This window comes from Vigna unguiculata, chromosome 10 (genome assembly GCF_037176805.1).
Source record: "Vigna unguiculata cultivar grain cowpea cultivar isolate G323 ecotype 2 chromosome 10, ASM3717680v1, whole genome shotgun sequence".
Lineage (NCBI taxonomy): Eukaryota > Viridiplantae > Streptophyta > Magnoliopsida > Fabales > Fabaceae > Vigna > Vigna unguiculata.
The window spans coordinates 36,111,781-36,137,162 of NC_140801.1; the positions used below are offsets into that span (position 1 = coordinate 36,111,781).

Consider the following 25,382-nt stretch of genomic DNA (forward strand, 5'->3'; position numbering starts at 1 on the left):
AATTTTAGACTAATTGTTATTTAAAATTTGTGTTTAGTTACAAAATTAACATTGTCTTTTTGTTGATAGTGGTTGTCATAATTTATGAGTCATTTTGGAATAGTGAATACATATAAACGAAAAGTTCAAAATAATATATAATTGTGATTAAAATTAAATACTTTCTAAAAGTATAAGTTATGATTAGGGTATATTGTCTTAAGATACATATATTTTACAATTGTGAACATGTTATAATAACATAAATATAATCAAAACTTAATAGTGTTTGTCATAGGGGTGTTAAAGCGGCCTAAATAGTCAGGTCGGTCCACCAACCTATCAAAAAAAGGGCGGACCGGATTAGAGTTTTCAACTTACCAACCCATATTGGTTCGACCCGCCTAACCCATCAAACTGGCAGGAAAAATACGGGTCAATGCGCCCCTGGTCTGTTTTTATTTTTATTTTAAATATTTTTATTCTTTTTAATTTTTAAAAATAAAAAAAATTCTATATTAATTTTTTTTTGTATAAATGTAAATATACAATATTATTATAATTTAAACAATTATTTACACTTATAGTTTTGCAATAGTTGATGTTCCATTTTTTCCAAAATGGAAAACATTTAAAAAAAATGCCTTCATGCAGGATTGAACTACAGACCTTCAGTTTACAAGACTGACGCTCTACCACTGAGCTATAAAGGCTTATTTGTTTAATTAAGTCAAATTAAGGTTTTTGTTTACTCCAATAATGCATCTTGAGTTTGCAACTCCAATACACCCATTTTATACACTTCAAACTCATTAGATTTCATATTCTCCAAAGAAAATAATTAAAATTTCATAGAAGTTAGATTGGTATTATTTAAAAACATTTGAAAAATGCCTTCATGCAGGATTGAACTACAGACCTTCAGTTTACAAGACTGACGCTCTACCACTGAGCTATAAAGGCTTATTTGTTTAATTAAGTCAAATTAAGGTTTTTGTTTACTCCAATACTGCATTTGCAACTCCAATACACCCATTTTCTACACTTGAAACTCATTAGATTTCATTTTCTCCCAAGAAAATAATTAAAATTTCATGGAAGTTAGATTGGACGTGGGAGGTATTATTTAAAAACATTTGAAAGATGCCTTCATGTAGGATTGAACTACAGACCTTGAGTTTACAAGACCGCTCTACCACTGAGCTATAAAGGCTTATTTTCTTAATTAAGTCAAATTAAGGATTTTGTTCCTTACTTGTACATTGGTATGAAGAAGGAGATTTAGATGAGATACATTGTAGTAGATTTGGTTAAACAAATAATATATTACAAAGACATGATATTTTTTGAAAGAAAAAAGCGTATAATGGCCTACAATAGATATAATGGCTTTGTATAAATGAATTCAACGAATGAGGTGGCATGTGAAAGAATAATAGGTTAACCATGCTCAAAATCTTTATTAAGTTGCATTAGAATGAATATGGTATACAATGATGATAGGTTAGTTTGCGTTAATCAAATTTATTGTAGAGAGAGAAATTGAAAAAATTGGAAAGAAACACAACAAGAAATTTTCAAGTTGGATACATAATTCACTAGTACGCATTGGTGTGAATGGGTAATAAATTTTGGATTGAGATATATGGCTAAATATGCAATAAGTTGCGATGATTATAGGGGGAAGTGAAGTGGGTGGTGATTAACAATAAATCCTCAATATACATGTGAAAGTCACGCTTCTGAATTACATACAAATGTTGGTTTCCATATTTCGGCTATTGTTGGTTCATGTTTTTTTTGTTTGAATGTTATGATACCACAAGGGACATAATATGAATGACTAGTTTTATAAAACCTTAATTTTACTACTATGCAATTGGATTGATTTGTTTTGTTTTTTTTTTTTCAAACAAAACCTCTCCAATTCTTTCTCAAAAATAACTTAAGAGATTTCATTAATGAAATAAATTTTTATTATAATAATTACACCAACATCTCCAAGTTACAACAAGTACACAAATATATTCAGGTTACACGAGTACAAACTTATCTAGGTATAACACTTCTTAGTCTCCCCCTTGATATTAAGAATGTTAAAAAATGGATCTGTCTAATATAACCCAACCAAGAAAGGGATCTGAATTGGTTATTGAATCTTTCAATTATTTTAATTGGATCTTGAAAGTTTCTTTAACCTTTATGACCCAATTGACAAGTTTTACAATTCTGTGTTAATGGACTGTGTAAAGCAATCAAGAAAGGTGTAAAGGAAGAGAGAAACAAAGAACACAAAAATTTATACTGGTTCGATTCAAGATGAATCTACGTCCAGTCTTCTCCTAAGTAACCCACTTAGGAGGATTCCACTAAATCAATAGAGATTCAAGAATTACAAGAGCATCTATATAATTCAAGACCGTAAAGACTAGGGAGCTTGATCTACAAATCAAGAACTCCCCCTAGATGCAATGCATCCACACAATTGCACTTATACCTTCACTTTACACGATGAATCAATCTGTAACAGAAATACAATAAGAGAAGAAACAAGGAATGAATACACCTAGTAGTTGTGCAGATTTGTTACTTGATTTCTAGATCCAAGTTTGACCTATCAAGGTTGAATACATCATCAAACTTCTTGAAGGTTCACTTGAATATCTCTCAAGAACGCACAAGAACTCTGTAGATCTCAGAAAAACAGTCTTGAAAGATGTTTCTCAGTTTTTCAGTTAGTTTTCTCTCTCTCTCTCTCAAAATTGATTTCAAAACCTATTTTTATACAAGAATTCTGATGTAGTGACTAATAGATTGGGCATTTACCTAATAGATTAACGTGAGTGTATTTTCACTGCATTAGTGCAGTGCCCTCATCTAATCTATTAGTTAAGTAGCTAATCTATTTACGAGTTCACATTTAAGAGTTTGATGGTTGATACAATTCAATGTAAGCTTGTTTTACGTGTAATTTTTGATCTGCAACATCTAATGCACAAGCTAGGAAAGCAGGACTAATCCTAATCTAGTAATGCACATGATGTGTAGCCTTGGACATCATCAAAACCATCTTCACTTGAGTTGAAACAACTCCCCCTTTCAACAATCTCCCTTTTTTTATGATGGCCAAAATATGTCCTGCAACATAGCAACATAATGTGTCCTGCAACACAGAGACAAGACTTTCTTTCTTTCTCCCCCTTTGGACATTAGCAAAAAGAACAGGGGTGTGTAACACAACGAAACCAGCACAGACCGTAGCTATCACAGATGAACAATACAGAGGATGGCAATGGGAACAATGTAGCATGTGAAATCAGTAGCACAGTGTTAACAGCAGATTGCATACAATCATAAGGCAAATCAACATTTAAATGGTGCAATAGTAGTGTAAGTTAGTAGTGTAGAAATTAATGGAAGTGTATACATGCAGCAAATAAAATAAACATCAACCAAGAGCAAGTAGAAACCAAGACCAATGGGATGGATAAATAGAGCCAGCAACAAGAATATTAGAGTTTACATTAAGTACATACAAGAGGGAAAGGATTAGCCAGGTAAGAACTAAGGGAGGCCAAGCAAAACGTACACCACCTCACTAGGAAGAAATCCAAGCAAAAGCTAAAGGGGCACAAAAAAAAGGTTAGCCTAAAGGAGGTTAAACAAAAGTGGGTGTGTAAGGATAGGACAAAGCTATTCGTCATTAGTGGCATCCATGTATGTCTCACTCTCAGTGCCTTCTGCAGAGTCAAAAACATCAGTTGGATTTGGAGGTTGACGAACAGTAATGAGCAGAGCCAACTATTCTTGAACGGAGGAGAGTTGTTTCTCAATGGAGTCCATCTTGGCCATCCAGGTTTGATGGTGACCAAGAAGAGTGGTGACCATTCACAGCATGTCTTGCTCATAGGCAGTATGGGAAGCGACAGCGGAGGAAGGTTTTGTAGTGCCACATGGGTCTTCCTCAAGTTCATCCTTGAACGCCCAGGTGTTTGCCCTAAAGGCCAGGCCCATGTGGTGAAGAGCGTTTGCTCCAATCAGACTGGTGTGGTTTTAGCCGTGAGAGGTTTCCCTAGAGAAATGAACATTATAATGTTCAAATACTTTGCACAGGAAGACACCGTAAGGTAGAGGATAATAGGGGAGCTTGAGAGCCTTTTGGATGGTATTAGTGACCACTTTGGACCAATCGATGAGAAGGTTTGATTTGAAGGCATGGAGGAGAAAAACATCCTCCGTCGTGAGTTGAGCATGATTGCCATTACGAGGAACCAGAATCCAGGCAATGATGAAAGCGAGTACACGTTCATTCTTCTTCATCTCGTTGACCCTGAAAATATTGTAATCACGCTTTGTAGGGGAATCCCTCAAACACGATTGATAGATGTCCAGACGATTTGCCCCAGGAAGAACACAATGGGTAGGGAGGCCACCTGGCCGGAAGCCAACAATGGAGGCCCAAATCTCCTTGGTTAAGACGATGTTAACCTCGTTGAAGCGAGAAGTGAGAACATCATCTTCAACCCTATCTTTGTGATAGTGCATCATTTTTTTTAAAATGGCTCATTTTATACCTTGTCGCAAAGTAGATGATGTTCGCAATATTGCAAAGCTTTTCTTCAAAGAAGTTGTTCATCTTCATGGTTTTCCAAAGACAATTATGTGGAATAGAGATACTAAGTTCCTTGGTCACTTTTGGAGAATCTCATGGTCACAACTTGAGACTAAGCTTAAATTTCTACTACTTGTCACCCACAAACTGATAGGCAAACTGAAGTAGTAAATAAATCTTTATCCACATTGTTAAGGGTAGTATTGAAAGGCAATCATAAATATTGGGATGAGTATCTTCCTCACATTAAATTTGCCTAAAACCATGTGGTCCATCGCACCACCAACCTTTCTCCTTTTGAAGTTGTCTATGGTTTCAATCTTATCACATCTTTGGATTTAATACCTCTTCCAACTTCTTTTGACTTTATTCATAAAGAATGGGTCTAAATCCAATTTCATTAGAGATTTACATGAAAATGTGCAAAACCAAATTCAATTTCAAATTCACAAACATGCCAAGTACAACAACAAAGGCAAGAAAGCTAGGATTTTCAATGAAGGTGATTTAGTTTGGTAGCACTTACGCAAAGAAAGGTTTCCTCATTTACGCAAGTCCAAGCTAAATCCCCATGGTGATGGTTCTTTTCAAATCATAAGGAAGATAAATGACAATGCATATCAATTAGATATTCCTTTTGAATATGGTGTTCATTCCATTTTCAATGTGACTGACTTGATTCCTTTTCTAGGTACAATGGATCATGATGAGCATCAAGATTTTAGGACAAATCTTTTCCAAAGGGGAGGAGATGATGAATCAGGCCTAGGTGAACTTCGCGGCCCAAGCTCCAATCCAGGCTCAAGCCCATCCAAAATCCCAGTCACAAGAAATATGATGAAGAAGATTTAATAGGGCTTAGATCCCAATAGGCTTAATGAGCTTCATATGCTCTTCTCATGGACCAAAGAATATGTGAAGATATGATGGACTTTAAGGAGCAGTAACATATATTTACTTTGGGCCAAATGTTAAGCCATTGTTTTCCAATAAAGGGCCAACATATATTTCCCTTTAGCTTCCAAATTGGGCCACCTCTAAAGCTCATTTGAAAGCTTGGCCAAGAAGGTTCCTTGAACATGTATCCTATGCATAGGCTTGCATATTTGCATCTCATTTCAAAGTGCATGTGCGTTTCATTTAGGAGGAATCTTCACAATAAGTAAGAGCCTTCATGCCTTGCAAAACTTTACTCTTGATTTGAATGATAAATGAACCTATGTTGAGATAACTCCATGCATTTGCCTAAGTGAGAGTCATAACTAGCTAGGATTCTCCCTAGTATCCTCTAGCCACCTTCCTCTAGAGTAGCCTTATATTCCTAGTCTTTCATCTTTCACCACTCCACATTGTTGCTACAAGAGCCTCTAAAACTTGTCTCCATTCTCATTTCCACTGATTTCCATTGCAACCATGGGTTTCTTTCACTCCACCACATCAAAGGGAACTCATCAATTCTAATAGTCCTCATATTTGTTATAAAACAATTATTGTGGTATCTTTCGTTAAATTGATTCTAACATCATTTGTAAAGTGACAACATTTAAGTGGTAGTATAATGACACATTGAAGTGAATGATTAATGTCAAGTTCAAGCTCTTCAATTTCTTCCTAAAACACCTATATCATATTATATTATAATATATTACAAATGAAAGAAAGATTACTCGATGGGTGATGAGATACATGTTCTAAAATTGTCAAGACATACTTGAAGAGCTAAAATATGACGCTGTGATCGTAGGGAAATCACACACTAAGAAAATAATATCTCCCAGTAGAAGCACACCCATAAATAAAAGCATAAAAATATAAATAAAAACACACAGAAAATTTAACGTGGTTTGACACCTCAAGGCCTACATCCATAAATACTCAACAAAAAGTATTATCACTCAAGTACAATTTCTTATGGACCAAAACTCCAAACCTTTCATAGTGCAATTTTATCTGGCAAAAAATGCAAACCTTCCAATGACACACAACTACGCAAGCCCCCATACACCCGAGAGACCTATTGACTTGTGACAATTCCAAAAGCAACTATTTATTTTTATAATATTTTTCTACTACTCTTTTCTTCATATTACTCGATGTGGAACTTTGGTGAAGACTCACATGAGAACCAACAATGATTGTGCTAACTCCTCCTCTCTTTGTGCTTGTTGTCTAATTGACGGGCAGGTCAAGGCCACCACTAGATTATGCTACTGCGTGGCCATAGAGACTATTAATTCCAACACTCACATATAACTTTGAGAACAATTTAATCTCAACAATAACACACCTAACTCTGACCATAATACCTATCATCTCAAGTTCAGTGTAATACATACAGATAAGATTTTATTTCGTTGAAAACCAAAGAAAAGCCATTTTTGTCAAAAGCTAAAATCAATTTGTTGGATACATGTAATCATGAAAAGCTTCCAAGTGGGGGTAGATATGATTTTACCAAGCAAAATACGTTGAGTGGGACATCTTAGAGCTGCCTGGAAGAGGTGAAGAAGGAGTTCACGAAGAGGCAATAATGAAAACCTGCCTTGAAGAATAAGGCCAAGGACGATGAGACAACGATATTGGTGAAAAAGCTTTCGATTTCCAATAAGCAACCATGGTGAAACCACATTGATGGCAACCATAGTGACAACAACCATGTTGACGACAAAGAAAAGCAATTTTGTCAAAAGCTGAAATTAATTTGTTGGATACATGTAATCATGAAAAGCTTCCAAATGGGGGTAGATATGATTTTTTCCAAGCAAAATACATTGAGTGGGACATCATAGAGTTGCCTCGAAGAGGTGAAGAAGTAGTTCATGAAGAGGCAATGAAAACCTGCCTTGAAGGATAAGGCCAATGACAATGAGACGATGACACTAGTGAAAAAGCTTATGCCTTCCAACAAGCAACCACAGTGACAGAAACTACATTGATGACAATCATGGTAACAACAACCATGTTGGTGACAACCACGGGGAGGACAACCATGTTGACAACAACCACGGGGAGGACAATGTTGACAGTGACCACCTTGACAATGACCACAGTGAACGGTGATAGTGACCACAATGTTAAGTCTATGCATTTTCAAGCTCTTAGGTTCCACCATTTTAGCTTAGCTTTTGAAAAGAGGAAAATGAAAAGTTAGTGTTTTTTTAGTTCTCATGGAAGGAAATGAAATATTATGTTTTTTTTTTTTATTTTAGTTTTTTCGCCTTTTAGTTTTCATATAGATGAAAGTTTTACTTTTTTGCATTTACATATACATGATTTTTTTAGTGAAGATTAATTTTTTTGTAATTTATTTTAGGCCATATTTTAATAAATAAGCTCACACTTTTTATAGGCAAGCATACAAATATCATCTAGTCACCAAAACTCATTCAGTCACTAATTTATCACCGAAATGCCCTCAATCACTATTTAGCCAAAAGAATAAATTCAGTCACTACAAAATCATTTTATTTGGTGACTAATTCAAAGGTTAAATCTAATAATTTATTTTATTATAGCAACTAATTTCTTGTTACCAATGTTTTCAGTCGCTATACAAACTAATTTAACTAACAAAGCATCTTGTCGCTATTTCAGTGATTAATTGGGACTTATTAAAATTGATGACTATTTCATTCATAATTTGTGAGCACATTATTTAAGTGACTAAACAACTTTCTTCTAATAATGATGTAATGTACCATTACATTGTGATGTAATCGTTCTCTAAACAATGTTCACACAAATTTAATGAAATAAAACACAACTATTTTTAACAAAAATGAAAAGTACGATTGAATAAAAGAAATTAAAAAAAAATACATCAACTAATTTTAACAAATATTAAGAACAAAGTGATAATTAGACCTTTGATTGCCACGTTCAATAAAATACATCTTAATTCAATAAATTATTTTTTTTTCTTATCTGATAATAAGTCACTTAATTTATATTTAATAATCAAATCGTCCCTACCTTGCCGTTTCTCAAATATTAATATAAATTGCTTCTACTTCTATCATGATTAAGCCAAACCGCTTCATGTTGTCAAACGTGTCAAACCCATACTCTACCTCTTCTTCATGGCATGACACATGTTCCACCGCAATCACACTTCACCATGACTTCCCTAAACCTTAACTTACTTAACAGAGACAATAAATTCACCACTACACAAACACTTCACACACCAAAACCCTAGCAAGAGTCTTTAACTTTATCCATGGCCAGCACCGAATTCAGGTTGGTTTCACCAGCAATTGACAAGGAAGGGAACAGAAAACTACCCAGATACTGCACCCAAGAAGGTCTTGGCTCAAAGTGGAACATTTCTCCCCCACTGGAGTGGCACAACGTGCCTCCCAAAACCAAGAGCATGGCCCTTGTGGTGCAGGACATTGATGCGGTGGATCCGACGGGTCACCCGGCGGCTCCCGCCCACTGGGTGGTGGTGAACATTCCGGTGAGCGTTAAAGGACTTCCTGAAGGGTTCTCTGGGAAGAAGGAGGAACTGGGTGGAGAGTATGAGAACATTGAAGAAGGGGTTAACGATTGGAACGTACGTGTTTGGCGAGGTCCCAAAGTTCCTAACTATCAGGATAGGTTTGAGTTCAGACTCTATGCCCTCGATGATCACATGCACTTCGATAATCAGGTATAGAATTGAAGTATCATTTTATTATTTATGCACTTTGATAATCAGGTATAAAATTCAAGTATCATTTTATTATTTATCATCCTTTTTGTAAAGTGAAAAAAATGGACGAAGAGAAAAAAAAAAGGAAAAATAAGTAAACAAATAAACAAAGGAAAATAATTTAAACCATAATTAATTGAATTTATATACTTTTAAAAGAAAGCATAATTATATTTGTCACGAGAAAGTAGATTTCTATTCGTAGTAAATATGAAGGACTTTTTCAAAACATTTTGCAGGTGACGAAGACGAAGCTTTTGGATGCAATAGCTGGGCATGTAGTAGGAGAAGCAGTTTTTACGGCTACTTTCTAGCCGATGCACTGAGATCTTAATTTGGTGATATCAAAATTCATCAAAAACAACGGTTACATGTATTGATACAGCATTTATATATAAATAAATATATAAATTAGCTAAATAAAGTTTTTCTTTTCCTTTTTATTATATGAATCTTCATTGAGCTTGAAAAATTAATTAGACTGTGTTTATATTTCAGTAAACTTAAACTAATTCAGTATTTATAGTCTGTGTTGCGCAATACCACTTGTTATAATTTTTTCTTCACATTCATTTGAACTTTTATAATATCCTCAATGAGACGGACTAGAAAGGAAATTTAACTATTGTTTATAAAATGTATGATATCATTTTTTTCTCTTTCAAGTTTTAAACATTATCAATTCATATTGTTAAAATTATCTCTTACGTTTAGTTTCTTGGAAGGAATTGCTTCGTACAAACTAAAATATTCTGAATCATCAAGTTCTCTTTAGCCAACGGAAAATAATAACAAAATATTAAGATCCAATTGAATTATTTTGACATATGACACGACACGACCGTAAAATGACACGTGTAAAAAATTAAAAGAAATTAAAAGAAATTAAAAAAATATTAAAAATACTAAAAAATTAAAAAAATTAAAAAAAAAAACTAGAAAATGATATGAAGCATTAACTTTAACACCGTGTAGTCAAACTAACGCTAATGATAAAATTGAATAATTTTTTTTTTTAAAAATGACCAAATTGAGACAGACAAAAATTTAAGAATCAAATTAATACTACTTGATAAATAGAAGGACCAAAATATTAATTTAACCTAAATAAAAAACATAATAAATAGAGTAAAGAAAATGGAAAAAAGAAAACTTAAATTGTAAAACCCTCTTTTTCTGTCTTAAAATTTAAAGGGGCCTAGCCCTATCTGTTGGGTCTAAGGACTGGCTCATAGGGTGTCCAAAGCCCCTAAGGCAGTCTAACCCCTCTCATTTTTGCCATTCTTTCGAAAAACAGGACCTTACTCTCTCCCTTTCCCTATCAACAGAAGCTCTGCTAGGGTTTGGTTCCCTCTTGTTCGTGCTAGCTCAAAAGCCCACCTCGTCTCACGTAAGTTGGTCCTTGAACCGTACTCCCTCCTTTCTAAGTTTGTTTTTGTGGTTTCTGTTAGGATTCACAGTAGTAACCCTGTTATTCTCTCAGTGTCGTTGTTCGAGTTCGTAACCCTACTCTTGGAGCTGTTGAGTTCTTTGGCTTAAGTTCACAGTCTGTTATTAGCCTCTTTCCAGGTAAGGGAAGCTAGGGCTTTACTGTTTTTACATTTTAGATGCATGTTCGGTTGATTCTATGTACTGGATGGTTGGTATGTATTATTAATTGTATGAAAATGCGTGGTTTGTACTGTTATAATGATGTGGACATGTTTCTGAGCGAGAGAGAGTGGTGAGCTCTGCTAAACTCGTCTAGGCGAGCGGGTTGATCGCTCAAAACGAAAGCTCTCGCTTAAGCGAGGAGCTCTCGCCTGAGCGAGAATAACAGTAGCTCACTCCCCTCTCTGTTTCGAGGGCTCGTCTAAGCGAAGGCCACTCTCCTGAGCGAGAGCAGTCTCGCTTGAGCGAGTTAGGCTAGCTTGAGCGAGACCTTGACGTGCTCCCTGTTGCAGTCTCGCCCAAGCGAGAGCAGGTAGCTTGAGCGAGGGGTTCCTCTCGCCTAATGGACGTAATCTCGTGGACCCTCCTATGGGGAGTTCATGGTGGTGCCTCATCGACAGGGCGTAATTTCACGAGGGTAACGTGGTGGTGCCTCATCGACAAGGCGTAATTCCACGAGGGTAACGTGGTGGTGCCTCAAGGTCAGGACGTAATTCCACGAAGGCCTCGTGGTGGTGCCTCATGTAAGGATGTAATTCCACGAAGGCCTCGTGGTGATGCCTCGCTGCTAGGACGTAATTCCACAGTTTGGTGGTGGTGCCTCATCGTATGTATCCGAATAGTCAAGTCTTGGTGTCTTGTGTAGTTTGGTACTTCTTATGTGGATGTATGATAATTATGCTTGACTATGAACTCGTATGTTACCCTTTGCTTGTTTATATGATTGTGTGTGGTTTACTCCTTTGCGATGATCATCGATTTTATTGATGTGAGCAGATGTGAGAACCCTTGGCAGTGGTAATGATAATAGGGATGTTGCAGCTTGATGTCTATGGACGGGTGTTGGGCTCACTATGGGGCCGCAGCTAAAAGAATCTTATTAGTTAGATTTCTATTGTTCTGGATAAGAACTTGTGCTACTTTTGAACTATCGTACTCGTGTTAGGCAAGGTGGGGTCTCTTTTCTTTTGTTATGAATATGTTTGGAGAACTGTGTACTTTATATCCCAATTCTGTACTCTCTGGATAATTATGTATGTGGCGTTTTATTAAATTGGATTTATCTATTTTATTGGGACGTTACATAAATTATAATTACAAAATAATAAAAAGATGTTATTGTCCCTTTTTAATCGTTAAATTATAATTATATTATATTATATTATATATATATATATAATATTAGTTATATATAGTTCATTAATTTATAAATATTAAATGCTTTTATTTGGAATATTATTTAATTTCGAATAAAATATGATTATGATATATTTAAGAAAACATAAACCATACAAACAAAATAAACGAACATACCTTTTAAAAGTAAAAGTACATAAAGTCAAATATTCACAATTACACCTTTTCTCATTACATTTCATTAGCTAATTAGTATTATTTAAAAATTAAAATATTAATAATCCTTAACAATTAACTCTAAACTCTGACTTTACATCTATCATATAACCATTTCACTACTAAAAAAACTCATATTTTCTACCAATTTTGTTTTGAATTTTTTTTTTGTAGAAAATACTTATAAATTTTTTTATAAAAAGAAAAATTTGCAGAAAATTGCTGCCAATTTTTTTGCAAAATATTTTGTATAAAACACTTTTTGCAACAAATTTTGTAAGAAATACTTGCGAATTTTATAATTTTGTAGGAAATAATTACCCACAAAGGAATTACTTGCCGATTAAAATTCTTAGAAAAAATAGCAAGGAAATGCCTTTTCTTGCAAATTTTTTTAACAAATTTGCAAGAAAATTCCCATGTAATATGAGAATTTGTAGTAGTGTTTATTTATTTTATAATAATTTGTTCATAGACAGTTACATTTCAAAAACTAAAATTAAGTTTTCCTTATATGATATAAGTTAAATTCTTTATAATTTACTAGATACAATTATCTTTTATATTACACTCTAAATTATAGAAATCTTTAATAATTTTCATTATTTTATTACACTTTAAATTATAGAAATCGGTATTATTTTTTATTATTTTCTTATATGTATGTTTAATATTAATAAAGTCAGAAAATGTTATTATATATATATATATATATATATATATATTATACAACACAATACTGTTTTTTAATGGCCTGGATCATGCACATGTCGAAGATGGGTATAGGGTTGAAGACGAGCCTCGGGATTTGAAAAGTCTTGGACAAGTCCTTGCTCCAGGTGAAGAGGATGTCGGGGATGAAGACATTGGGATAAGACTCTTTCAGGACAGCTTCGATCTGAGGCTGGATGAAGTGCGCTGCCATGTGGATTTTTGCGGTGGTGGTTCTCATGGTGGTTGAAACCAGATTTTCCACAGCTCCAGTAGATGGTTTTCCACATGTCGTCGTCGATGGTTTTCTGAAAGAGTTCGGCGTTGCTGGGAGTGGTGACGATTGTTACGTGCTGTCCACGTGAGGCGACCAAGCGTGAGAGCTGAACCAGTGAGATTTGATGGGGGCGTGCAGTGGCAGATTGGAGTTGTGGTGGTTTGAAGGGGAAAGGAGAAGAGGCTGCTGGAAGAAGAAGTTTTATTTTTTTAATTAGGTTTACCCATTAGGCCTCAATTATGAGAAAACCGAGGCAGTAAATATTAAATATGCCTCGGGTTTGTAACCGAGGCATAAAGTACTACCTTTTTACCTCGGCCGTATATGCCTCGGTTGTGGACCCGAAGCCAAAAGTTGGAAATAACCGCTGTCATTTCCCTTCCCTGCACTAGTGTTGTAACTAAATCCTAATTTTGCTCAGTTTCACATCCATATAAAATAATACATTATGGTTAAACACTACTTTTACTCTGTCGCACACCACACAAAAAATAAATTATGGCTCAACAACTTTATTCTATACAACCACAGACACCCACAAAAATAATGTAATATATTATGATTCTATACCCCGACTCTATTTAACCTCACATATCAAACATTTTCAAAAGATTCAAAAATCAAGTTATTCACCCAAAATCCTCTTTTCTCACTCAGGATAAGCTCGCCTAATAAGATAAAGTTGGGAATTTTTGAAAACCAAGGCTTACACGTCTTATGTTTTCACTTGCCCAATTAGTTACCTTTAGAGGTATACTCATCCACTAAATGCTAGCTCACTCAACGACTAATGCGCTTTAAACTTTTCAAAATTTTCTCAAATAAATTTGGTTAAACAAGAGAATTGACTTTCCCAACAACAAAGTACAAAGAGAAATTCAAAAAAATTAATAACAAATATATCAGATAATCTCATTGGTCTATCTAGGCAACTCTACTTCTTTCTCATATAAAAAATACATTTAGTTCAAAAATGCTTTTAGATAAAATAATTTGACTAAATTGATATATAAAATGATTCAACAACTCACTTAACACAAAACTTTTAGATCAATCATTTTTCATCTAGTATTAGTAATCTTTATCCCTTACTCATTAAAAACATAATCATCATAAGAGGTTCTACTCAAATATACATACAATCTCCAAGTCAACATCAATTCATTTTCAAAAGAATTTCATTTAGAGTTCATCAATATATATTAACTAATAAATTAACACATAATACTCATGTAGTTATCAAAACCTGCGACTAAGGCATTTTCAAGTCAAACAATCTAACTTAGAATACAAACTTGAAAATTATACTATCTTCCCTAACCAAGCTTTAAAATCTTCCACTCTCATAGGATACTATACATGTACACAAAAAACTTAGATCAATGATTTGAACACACTCTAACAATATTAAACAAATAAAGATTCATCTTAAACCCTTTTGAGCCACATGCAACCGTCCTAGAACTCATGCATATAAAACTTCTACAAATTAACTCAAGAAAAAGGACGAAGATGAACTCATTCAAAATTAAAAGATTGTGATAGGCTAGGATTGCTCTAATCTATGTAAGGATCTCTTTTACGGACTTTGATCTTCAAAAAGATAAATAGGTTAATTAGGAATTTTGAGAGGAGAAAAAGAAATAGTTTTAGAGAGTTGATGGTCTAATAATTTTTTTATTTATGAGCTTTGCATTTTAATAATAAAATATTTCAACTTTTAATATATCACTTCTACTTCTAAATATTTTCTAGGTTTTACAAGTGAAAAGGAGTCAAAATAGAAAAAATAAAACTTAAAGTTGCATTAAGATAATAGAACAAAGAACAAATATATCTAATTGTAAAATCCTATTTAATTACTAGTGCAAAATTAGTTTTTTATACCTATATATTATACCTGTTCAAATTTATTAGATATAAAAAAGAAAGAACATAATAATTTTATAAATAATATGAGTTTTTTTTACTCCTGTTCGGCCTAAAATAGGTATAAAAAGTATTCATTGACATTTTTATAATATTAAATAAGACTTTTTGTCAACACCTAATTTCATCCGGACAAATAATGTTGTTTTAAAAATAAAAAATATATAAAAAATATAAAAAATAAAAAATAAAATATATATAAAATAAAATAACAATAATAAAAATAAAATAATATATATATATATATATATATATATATATATATATATATATATATATATATGTTCAAAAATAAGTGTTATATAAAAAAAAAGATAAAAAATAAAAAATTGTTAAAAAAAATAATAATAAATAAAAGTTAAATAATAAAAGATTTTTAATTTAAAATGTTTTTAAACGTTAAGTAAAATAATCTTTTTGTTTATATATATATATATATATATAATTAAAAAGTATATTTTCGTTTTTTATTAATTAATAAATTCAAAAATTAAAAATTAAAAATAAAAATTAAAAATAACAATTGTGGATTGGAGGGAACAGTTTTTTTCCTCTATCCCAACTTCTTCCAATTGTTGTCCACCCCATCTGCTAATGAAGTTAACACAAGAACCACGTTAAATTTCATCATAAAAATATTCTCTGCATTTTTTTTGCACGAGGGCTATGCAACTTTCTTATTGAAATCATTGAATTCGGAATTGCAACAAAGGAGAACCACTTGGTAAACCAACAATTTTTGGAATCAAAAGCAGAATTGCAAAAGAGGTACGCATTTTCTATCTTCAAATCTTTTTTAATGTTATATGATGATCTGAGTTGGGAGCATGGCGGTTGATTATATACCAGTAATTGATTACATCACAAAAACTCTTCTCTGTTTTCTGTTTTCATACAATGGCAAAGCAATTAACAATGAAATAAAAAGGATTTAGATTGCCGCTATAAAATAGGATTGTGGTAGTGAGCGTTAGGGGAAACGTTGGAGGTAGTTTGAGTTGGTATTGGAATAACTTGGGGTTCAGTTCCGGAGAAGTGAAGTTCTTGTGCGAGAGAAAAGACTAAGAGAAAAGACTGCCGAAATGGCTCTGTTCCGACGCTGACGGTGGCTGTGACGGCAAACTTACGGTAGTCTTGATGGCCTGAAGAAGACGCGAGTAGTGGAGACAGTGCGACGGTTTTTCGCGATCATGAGTGGTGTAGTGGCGAGCAGCGCCGTGCCGACGTTGCCAAAAACTGAGAGTGGTCGCCGTCACCGTTGACGGCTTTGCCACGAGCATGATTGCGTTTTGAATGGTGGCCGCATTTGATGGTATGGTAGTGTAGGGATGAAGGCGAAAATCTGTAGCTGCCGTTACTGTTGGTGGTGGCGCAACGATTGCCGCCGGTGGTCTAGGTCGTGAGTTAGTGCGGCAGTGGTGTTTCGCGTAAAGGAAGAAGATGAAGTAACCTTCATAATTTCAGTTTATGCACCCTTGCTTTTAATATTGGATGTTGTTTATTTATTTGCTTCATGCACTCCCCAATGTAATAACCCCACACCCCTTTTATTAAGTTTTAGTTTACTTTACGTACATGCGTTTTCACTAAGCACACACCCATTTCCTTTATTTTTCTTCTTAGATATAACGTGTTTACTTTACTTTATGCACCCCGTGTTTTACTGTAATGCACCTCGCGTTTACTTTATGCACCCCGCGTTTTTCTTTGTGTATCACGGTTTCGCATTTTTAAGTAACTCTCACATTTCAATCACGTCATTTTCAAAAAAGTAATAAAAATATTTTAAATTGAAATAAAAATTAAAATAAATTTCAAAAATAAGAATAAATAAAAATTTAAAATTATTTTCTTTATTCTTTGTTTTGGTGTCTAATCGGCCGCTCGCGTCGTACGACACTTTCTTTTAAAATGTAAAAATATAAAAATTATTTTAGTGTCTAATTGACCATTCGCGTCACATGACACTTCTTTTAAAAATATAAAAATATAAAAATTATTTTGGTGTCTAATCGGCCACTCGCGTCGTATGACACTTTCTTTAAAAATGCAAAAATACGAAAAATGTTTTCGGTGTCTAATTGACCTTTCGTGTCACATGACACTCTCTTTCTTATCAATAAATAAGTTATGAAGAGGTATTTGATGTCTAATCGACCGCTCGCGTCGCACGACATTTCTTTTCAAATATGTCAAAGACAACTTTCAAAAATTAAATCATTTAATCAAACAATTTTATAAAGAACTACGTAGCCCTGATTTCTCATTTTTAATGATAATACGTAGGACCAAGGTTAATCCTTGTCGGGTCCTTTTCACTCAAAAATACTTATGTTCTTACTTTTGGGAAAAATAAATATTTAAAATAAACACATCTCTTTTGCAAATTTAATTAAAGGTACCGCCTTTGGGCGGGCGCGGTAGGGTGCTAATACCTTCCCTACGCGTAACCGACTCCCGGACCCTAAATTTGGTTTTCGCGGACTTTACGTTATTTTTATGGTTTTCCATAGTTTTCCAGAATAAATTGTGGTGGCGACTTCAAATCTCTTGTTCCAAATTAATTTATTTTTAATTCGTCGTCCCGTCGCGATTTAGGTTGCGACAGATGGCGACTCCACTGGGGACCATAGAGAGTCAGGCCTATTTAATCTAATATGCGAAAGCGATGTGTTAAATTTAGATGTTTTTTTTTCCCTTTCTCAATTTATGTATATATTCTTGTTGCTATATGACATATTTGTGGATATTGAACCTTAGGGTAGAAAATATGTTTTTGTATGGATCTCTTTTGCAAGTGGGGGTTTAGGTTTGCATGTTTTCTCTCCCTTCACACACTCACCTTATATTTTGTACATGACATGAGCGCGGCCCTATACTCGGGTCTGAGTAGCTTAGAATTAGAAGGGGATTGTGTAGCAGTGCCACAGTGGATGTACTTCCCAAGTGGTCATTGTGAGAACCCCAGCTAGAGTCTGTTTGCTTCATTTGATACTCTCACATCGTGTTGTTTACCAACTGTTGTGAGAAATGTCGTGAAGTGGGCCATAACTCTAGTGACTTCTTATCCTTAGGACATATGAGACTATCCTGGTGAGCACATATACATACCTTAATCCTATGAATGCGCTTGAACCCTATAAGGCACGAAAGGGAGATGTGTATTCCTATAATTCTTTCTTTGTTTATTTTATTTATTTATTTATTTATTTATTTTATTTGTATTTCTTGGTTTGTGTTCCTTTCTTTGGGTTGTAATAACTTATGTAAATTATTCATAGCATCATGTAGTTTGTAATTTTTTTTTTCTTGTACATTTTCATTGTATCCATTCTAGGTAGAAAATTATAAAGCTGTGTCATTTTCTTAGAGAAGAAATGGAAATTAATAGGGAATCTAGAGTTGGAGAGCATTCTCGTTCAGAGTCACTAAAAAAGAAGCAGTTAATTAGAGCAAAGGAAGGAAATTTGACTTATCTTCGAGAGTTGGTGGGGAAGATGAAGACTATCCAGAGGAACAGTTTTCGAAGGAAGTATGGGAATTTATTGAATCTTCTAGAGATTGATATTCAGGTTCCAGCTGTTACTGCTTTGGTCCAATACTATGATCCGCCGCTCCGGTGCTTCACCTTCAAGGATTTTCAATTAGTGCCGACAGTGGAGGAATTTGGGGATATTCTAGATCTACCATTAGAAGGCAAGATTCCTTACAAGCATGCAACGCAAAATAGATCTGTTTCAACACTAGCAGGAATCTTGAAGATACATCCTGCAGAGTTAGAAAGCAAAATGATTACGAAGGGAACCATCAAAGGCATTCCTCAAGGGTTTCTAGAGGGCCATCTACGTCAATTGGCTGATAAAGACATGGGGGAAACCTTCATGGATGTACTAGTGCTCGTTCTTTATGGCGTCATAATTTTTCCAAGCATCGATAACTTTGTTGATCTCTCAGCCATCAATGTTTTCATAGCATATAAAATCAATGCAGAAAACCCAGTCACAGCAATTTTAGCTGATGTTTATGGAAATTTGAATATGTGTTATGAATCTATGGAAAGCAGTGGTATTGTCTGAACGTGAGAAAATTGCATTATGTGAAGAATTGGCGAGAGACAAAAGGGATGCATTAAACAAGCTGCGAAATGCACAGGTTAGGATTAAGGAGATGGAACAACAGACAGAAAAAATGACAACGGCTTATGAGGCAAAGCTAGAAGAAGAGCGGTGGTATAAAGCAGAATTAGAAAATGACATACAGTACAGGAACAGACAGTTTGAGAGACAGATGAAGGATACAGTATCGGCTTATGAAGCAAAAGTGGCTGAGGAGAGTTGGTACCGGGCAGAGTCGGAGGAGGAAAATCAGAGATTGATAACTGAATGTGCTGAGTTAAAAGGAACTGTAGCGTATTGGAGAGGATGTTTTTCAAAGTTAGCAGCTATAGCTAACGGAGCAATTGAAGATGTACCCAGGATGTTAACTGATGCTGAGATTGCAATGCCTATATTCAATCCACCAAAAGCAATTGAAGATTTCCTCGGTTACTGCAGAGAGCTAGTAGGGGAAATGAAGAATATAGTGGCTAGAGCTCGCAGTTGATGTTTATGCTTTCTTTCTTTTTCATTGTTATGAACTTCTGAACATTGTGGATTTTTGTTTGAATCGACTACTTTATTCCGCGTTAATTTCCATTATTACTCGCAGTATTGTTCGCACAGCTTTATAATTTCTAGCTAGAATGTTTGCATTTGCATTTTGTCTTTTCTTTTCCTTTTTCGCACATCTCATTTCATTTGAAATTAAACAGAAGAGTGACAATAAGTGAATACGACAAAGTTTCCGAGACACCCTTATAGAACTCGGGCAAATTCCAAAACAATGGAGGATTGGGAAAATGCACACGAGGAAGTAAAGGAAGAAATTAGCCAAGTGAAGGGTGAAATCAGCCAAATAAAGGATCAAATGGGTCAGATCTTGGAGGCATTGAGGACTATGAAGAGTTCAGGAGAAAGTTCAGCAGTTGACGGTGGTACTTCCTACCCTCCAGGCTTTCATCCTCATGTATCAAGTGGACTTCCAGTTTACCCACCACATCATCAAGTGAGTCAAGGGACATCATCTCAAGCTTTTCCACCTTATGGCTTACCCCCGGGTTACACACCTCCAATGGCAGAGTATGTAGAGCAAGTTAAGAATCCGTTTTCTGGTGGTAATACAAGCATACCTGTTTCATCACCTAATGAGCAGTTCCAAGTGGCAACTGGGATGGTTGATTTTAGGAACCAGGTACGCCCAGGAGAAAGTGTGGTTGGAATCACAACCTACACAGATCCTAATGTATCGATTCCACCACATGTTTCGACTGTAGGTGTGGGTTTACGAGAAAAGACACTAGCTCAAGTGATTTCATCGACTGAGAATAACAAGGGAAAGTTAGAGATATTAGAGGAAAGACTACGGGCTATTGAAGGGAATAAAAGTTATGGATTCGGTGATGCTGTAGGCTTATCTTTGGTCCTTGACAGGGTGATACCCCCTAAGTTCAAAGTGCCTGAGTTCGAGAAATATAGGGGGACTACGTGTCCAAAAAGCCATATAACAATGTACTGTCGAAAGATGGCTGGTCATACTCATGATGAGAAATTGTTTATCCACTTTTTCCAAGATAGCCTAGCTGGGGCAGCGTTGAATTGGTACATGCATCTTCAGCCAACTCATATTCATTCTTGGGTGGATCTAGCTGATGCTTTCATAAAGCAATATAAATTTAATATGGATACAACACCAGACAGAATACAATTGCAAAATATTACAATGAAGAAAAATGAAACTTTCAAAGAGTATGCCCAGCGTTGGAGAGAGATAGCTGCCCAGGTTGAGCCACCACTATATGATAAGGAGATGGTTACAATGTTTGTGAATACATTACAACTGCCATTTTATGAGCATATGATTGGGAATTGGAATATATCTTCTAATTTTGCGGACATCATCATCATTGGTGAAAGGATTGAGACTGGGATAAAAAATGGTAAAATTGCATATGGCCCGCCCGCGGCTGCAAATACCAAAAGACCAGGTTTCAATCAAAGTAAGAAAAAAGAAGTTGAAGTTCATGCCGCATCCGCATGGGATAATCGTGCACCTGTTAATTACCAAATACAGCCTGTTTCAAACAATCAGTTGCAACCTCAGAAAGCGACTGCTAGTGATAGTGAGAACCCAGGTCAAAGTACTAATACAAGAAGGGAGGGGAAGTTTATTCATTTTACTCCTATTCCTATGACATACACAGAGTTGTTACCGATGCTTCTTCGTAAATCTTTTGTTGCAATTTGACCAATGAAGCCACAACAACCTCCTTTTTCCAAGAGTTATGATCCAGATGCTACATGTGACTACCATGGAGGGGTAAAGGGGCATTCGACAGAAAGGTGTTTTCCTCTCAAATATAAGGTACAATCTTTGATTGATGCAGGGTGGTTGACATTCAAAGAAGATAAAGCCAGTATTGAAAATAACCCTTTGTCGGGGCATGAGAAGACTACAACAAATGCTATTGAGGTCAGGGAGAAAAGGTTGGTAAGAAAAGTTAGTGAAATTCGGAGCTCTATGAAATTCATTCTTGAAGCACTATTAGAAAGGGGGCTAGTAAAAGGTGAATATGATCTGAGTAATGCATGTGCATTCCATCCGGGTGCCAAACATTCTATTAATGATTGCGTGGAGTTCAAGCTAGAGTTGCAAAATCTAGTTGATAAGCATTTCTTGCAAGTTTTTTATGGAAAGAAGGATGAGGAGGTATTGGCCCAAACAGATGAACAATCCAATTTAACCACGCCAGAACCTTTAGTGATTCATTTCACTAGACCTGCCCCTTCTTTCATGGAACAAGGAAGGCAATCCATAGTGATAAAAACGCCCTCCTCTTTTCCTTATGAAAGTGATAGAGTTGTTCCATGGAAGTATGGAGTACATGAATTAGGTGGGGGACAACAAGTTGAAAACACTTATGTGCATGAAGGTCCAAATGTTGAAAATATATCAGGTCTTTGTGGGATAACAGGGAGTGGTCATTTCTTTACACCACCGGATCTAAGGAAGGAAGCATGCCATAAAAGTAAAGTAAATGATGGAATTGAAAAAGCAAAAGAGATATTAAGAGAAAAGACGATACAAGATGAGGAAGAATGTAGAAAAGATAAACAAAAAAAAATATCAGATGAAGAGGCCGGTGAATTTTTGAAATTCATACAACAAAGCGAACACAAGGTGGTGGAGCAGTTGAATCGTATGCCAACTCGTATTTCGCTTTTGGAACTGCTCATGCATTCGACAGCTCACCGAAAGTTGCTAATGAAAATACTGAGTGGGGCTCATGTTGAACAAAATATTTCGTTGGATAAATTTGAAGGGATTGTTAATAATATTACCATTAATGATTTCCTTACTTTTTCGGATGATGAGATACCAGTTGAAGGAAGAGGACACGATAAAGCTCTTCATGTATCTGTTAAATGTCTCGACCATGTCATAACTCGTGTGTTGATTGATAATGGTTCTTCCCTAAATGTAATGCCTAAGGTGACGCTGGAGAAGTTATCACGTGATAAATTCCCTATAAGCCAAGTACTATGATTGTGAGAACTTTTGATGGTAGCAAAAGAAAGGTGATGGGAGAAGTAGAGTTGCCAGTTCAAGTTGGTCCGTGTGTATTTCAAATAACTTTTCAAGTAATGGATATCTTACCGGCATACAGTTGTTTACTTGGTAGACCTTGGATTCATTCTGCAGGGGTGGTGCCTTCCACTTTGCATCAAAAGTTGAAGTATGTAATGGGGGATAAGATGGTAACAGTTTCAGGAGAGGAAGATTTTCTGGTGAGTGGTCCTTCATCTGCTCGATATATTGAAACAACAAAGGAGGCTCTTGAGACGGCTTTTCAAGCTTTGGAAATTGTGGGGAATACATATGTTGAACCATTTCAGATAAAGCCATATTTGTCATGTGCCTCTCTGATGATGGCAAGGGTTATGTTGAGAGAGGGTTATAAATATGGGAAAGGCCTAGGCAAAGTTGGACAGGGACCAATATTTTCACTGAAAATTGTTGAGAACAAGAACAGATACGGCCTGGGGTACAAGCCTATTAAGGAGGACAAAAGAAGATTAATGGAGGAAAAGAAAGAACGAAGCTTAGCTCGCTTGCACGGTCGTGAGCCGAGGGTAAGAAAGATCTCCATCTCTGACTTAAAGAAGAGCTTTCGTAGTGCTGGATGGATCAATGCTAGTCAAGTTGCAGTTATTGAAGATGAATCTGGGGAAGGAAGTTCCAGTTTGGTGCAACCTTGTCCTCCCAACATGCAAATCGATAATTGGAAGACCGTGAATTTACCCGTGGTGTTTAAGTTCAATCAAATGTAATGCTTGTTATTGTTATTTTTATTTTTGTTTTTCCCCAAAACATTCTACGATGTCTTTATGGACTGGTTCTATTTTTTGTTTTTAGTTAATGTGATGTTCAGTTATGTTTTCTTTCACTACATACTTTGTTTGTCTATTTATTTTCTTTTATAAATCCAAATAATGCAGATATGACAATGAATGTTTTGAAAATAGTGATGTCAATATTCCTAATTTTGGGTAACTTATCGATAATATGGATGATGATCATGAAGACGATTGGGAATCTTCTTCTGAGTTGTTAAGGTTAGTAAAACAAGAAGATCGAGAAATAAAACCCTATCAAGAGATCATTGAAATACTTAATCTAGGGGATGAAAATGAGAGAAAAGAGGTTAAAATTGGTAACAACATGAGTAAGGAGGTACGAGGAAAATTATGTGATTTGTTGAAAGAGTTCAGAGATGTGTTTGCTTGGTCATACCAGGATATGCCTGGGTTGGATACTGATATAGTGCAACATCAACTTCCTCTTAAAGAAGAATGTCCCCCAGTTAAACAGAAGTTAAGACGAATGAAACCTGAAATGTCACTAAAGATTAAAGAAGAAGTGAAGAAGCAATTTGATGCAGGGTTTTTGGCTGTAGCAAAATATCCTCAATGGGTGGCTAACATTGTCCCTGTGCCGAAAAAAGATGGTAAAGTCCGAATGTGTGTTGATTATAGGGATTTGAATCGAGTTAGCCCTAAGGATAATTTCCCATTGCCACATATTGACATTTTGGTGGATAACACTACTAGATTTTCATTGTTCTCTTTCATGGATGGATTCTCCGGGTATAATCAGATTAAGATGGCACCAGAAGATATGGAGAAAACAACATTTATAACGCTTTGGGGAACATTTTGTTACAAAGTAATGCCATTTGGACTTAAAAATGCTGGGGCAACTTATCAAAGAGCGATGGTGACTCTTTTTCATGATATGATGCATAGAGAAATCGAGGTTTATGTGGATGATATGATTGCTAAATCTGAATCAGAAAATGATCACATCGTTAATTTGAGAAAATTGTTTGAGAAATTAAGAAAGTTTAAACTCATATTGAATCCGGCTAAATGTACCTTTGGTGTAAAGTCAGGAAAGTTATTGGGTTTTATTGTCAGTGAAAAAGGTATTGAGGTTGACCCAGATAAGGTACGAGCAATAATGGAAATGTCAGCTCCTAATACTGAAAAAGAAGTGTGAGGGTTTTTAGGCAGACTGAACTACATTGCTAGATTCATCTCCCAATTAACCTCCACCTGTGAGCCAATATTTAGATTGTTGCGTAAGAATCAAGTTGTGGAATGGAATGAAGATTGCTAGGCAGCCTTCGATAGAATCAAACAGTATTTGCAGGATCCTCCCGTACTGCGTCCGCCGGTATCAGGGAGGCCCCTCATTTTATATTTAACGGTGTTGGATGAATCGATGGGTTGTGTTTTAGGGCAACATGATGAGACAGGGAAGAAAGAGCATTCCATTTATTATTTGAGTAAAAGATTTTCAAGTTGTGAACAAAGATATTCTATGTTGGAACGAACTTGTTTTGCATTAACATGGGCAGCACATCGTTTGAGTCACACTACTTGGCTGATATCTAAGATGGACCCAATTAAGTATATTTTTGAAAAGCCTGCTCTCACTGGTAGATTGGCTCGATGGCAAATGCTGTTATCAGAATATGATATAGTCTATGTGACTCAAAAAGCCATAAAGGGAAGCGCTTT

General features: G+C 35.3%; 2 protein-coding genes, 1 long non-coding RNA gene and 2 other non-coding genes across 6 annotated transcripts; 3 read left to right on the forward strand and 2 right to left on the reverse strand.

Annotated features, from left to right (window-relative positions):
• Window positions 1-620: 620 nt before the first annotated feature.
• Window positions 621-692, reverse strand: TRNAT-UGU (transfer RNA threonine (anticodon UGU)). Its single transcript has one exon. It is a non-coding gene; the product is annotated as a tRNA-Thr (tRNA).
• Window positions 693-870: 178 nt separating this feature from the next.
• TRNAT-UGU (transfer RNA threonine (anticodon UGU)) lies at window positions 871-942 on the reverse strand. The gene has a single exon. It is a non-coding gene; the product is annotated as a tRNA-Thr (tRNA).
• Window positions 943-8,745: 7,803 nt separating this feature from the next.
• LOC114166645 (uncharacterized) lies at window positions 8,746-9,730 on the forward strand. Of its 2 annotated transcripts, none has more exons than XM_085667980.1 (2): window positions 8,746-9,242; window positions 9,524-9,730. In XM_085667980.1, the coding sequence occupies exons 1-2, from the start codon at window positions 8,811-8,813 to the stop codon at window positions 9,596-9,598; spliced, it is 507 nt and encodes a 168-aa protein (XP_085524106.1). In that variant the 5' UTR covers window positions 8,746-8,810; the 3' UTR covers window positions 9,599-9,730. The 2 variants fall into 2 exon arrangements, with proteins under 2 accessions (XP_085524106.1, XP_085524107.1); XM_085667981.1 differs by having other exon boundaries at window positions 9,291-9,546.
• Window positions 9,731-10,542: 812 nt separating this feature from the next.
• LOC146882468 (uncharacterized) lies at window positions 10,543-12,075 on the forward strand. Its single transcript, XR_014985062.1, has 2 exons — window positions 10,543-10,853; window positions 11,712-12,075. It is a non-coding gene; the product is annotated as an uncharacterized LOC146882468 (long non-coding RNA).
• Window positions 12,076-21,549: 9,474 nt separating this feature from the next.
• On the forward strand, window positions 21,550-22,845 carry LOC146882469 (uncharacterized). Its single transcript, XM_085667415.1, has one exon. The coding sequence runs from the start codon at window positions 21,550-21,552 to the stop codon at window positions 22,843-22,845; it is 1,296 nt and encodes a 431-aa protein (XP_085523541.1).
• The last annotated feature ends 2,537 nt before the right edge of the window (window positions 22,846-25,382 follow it).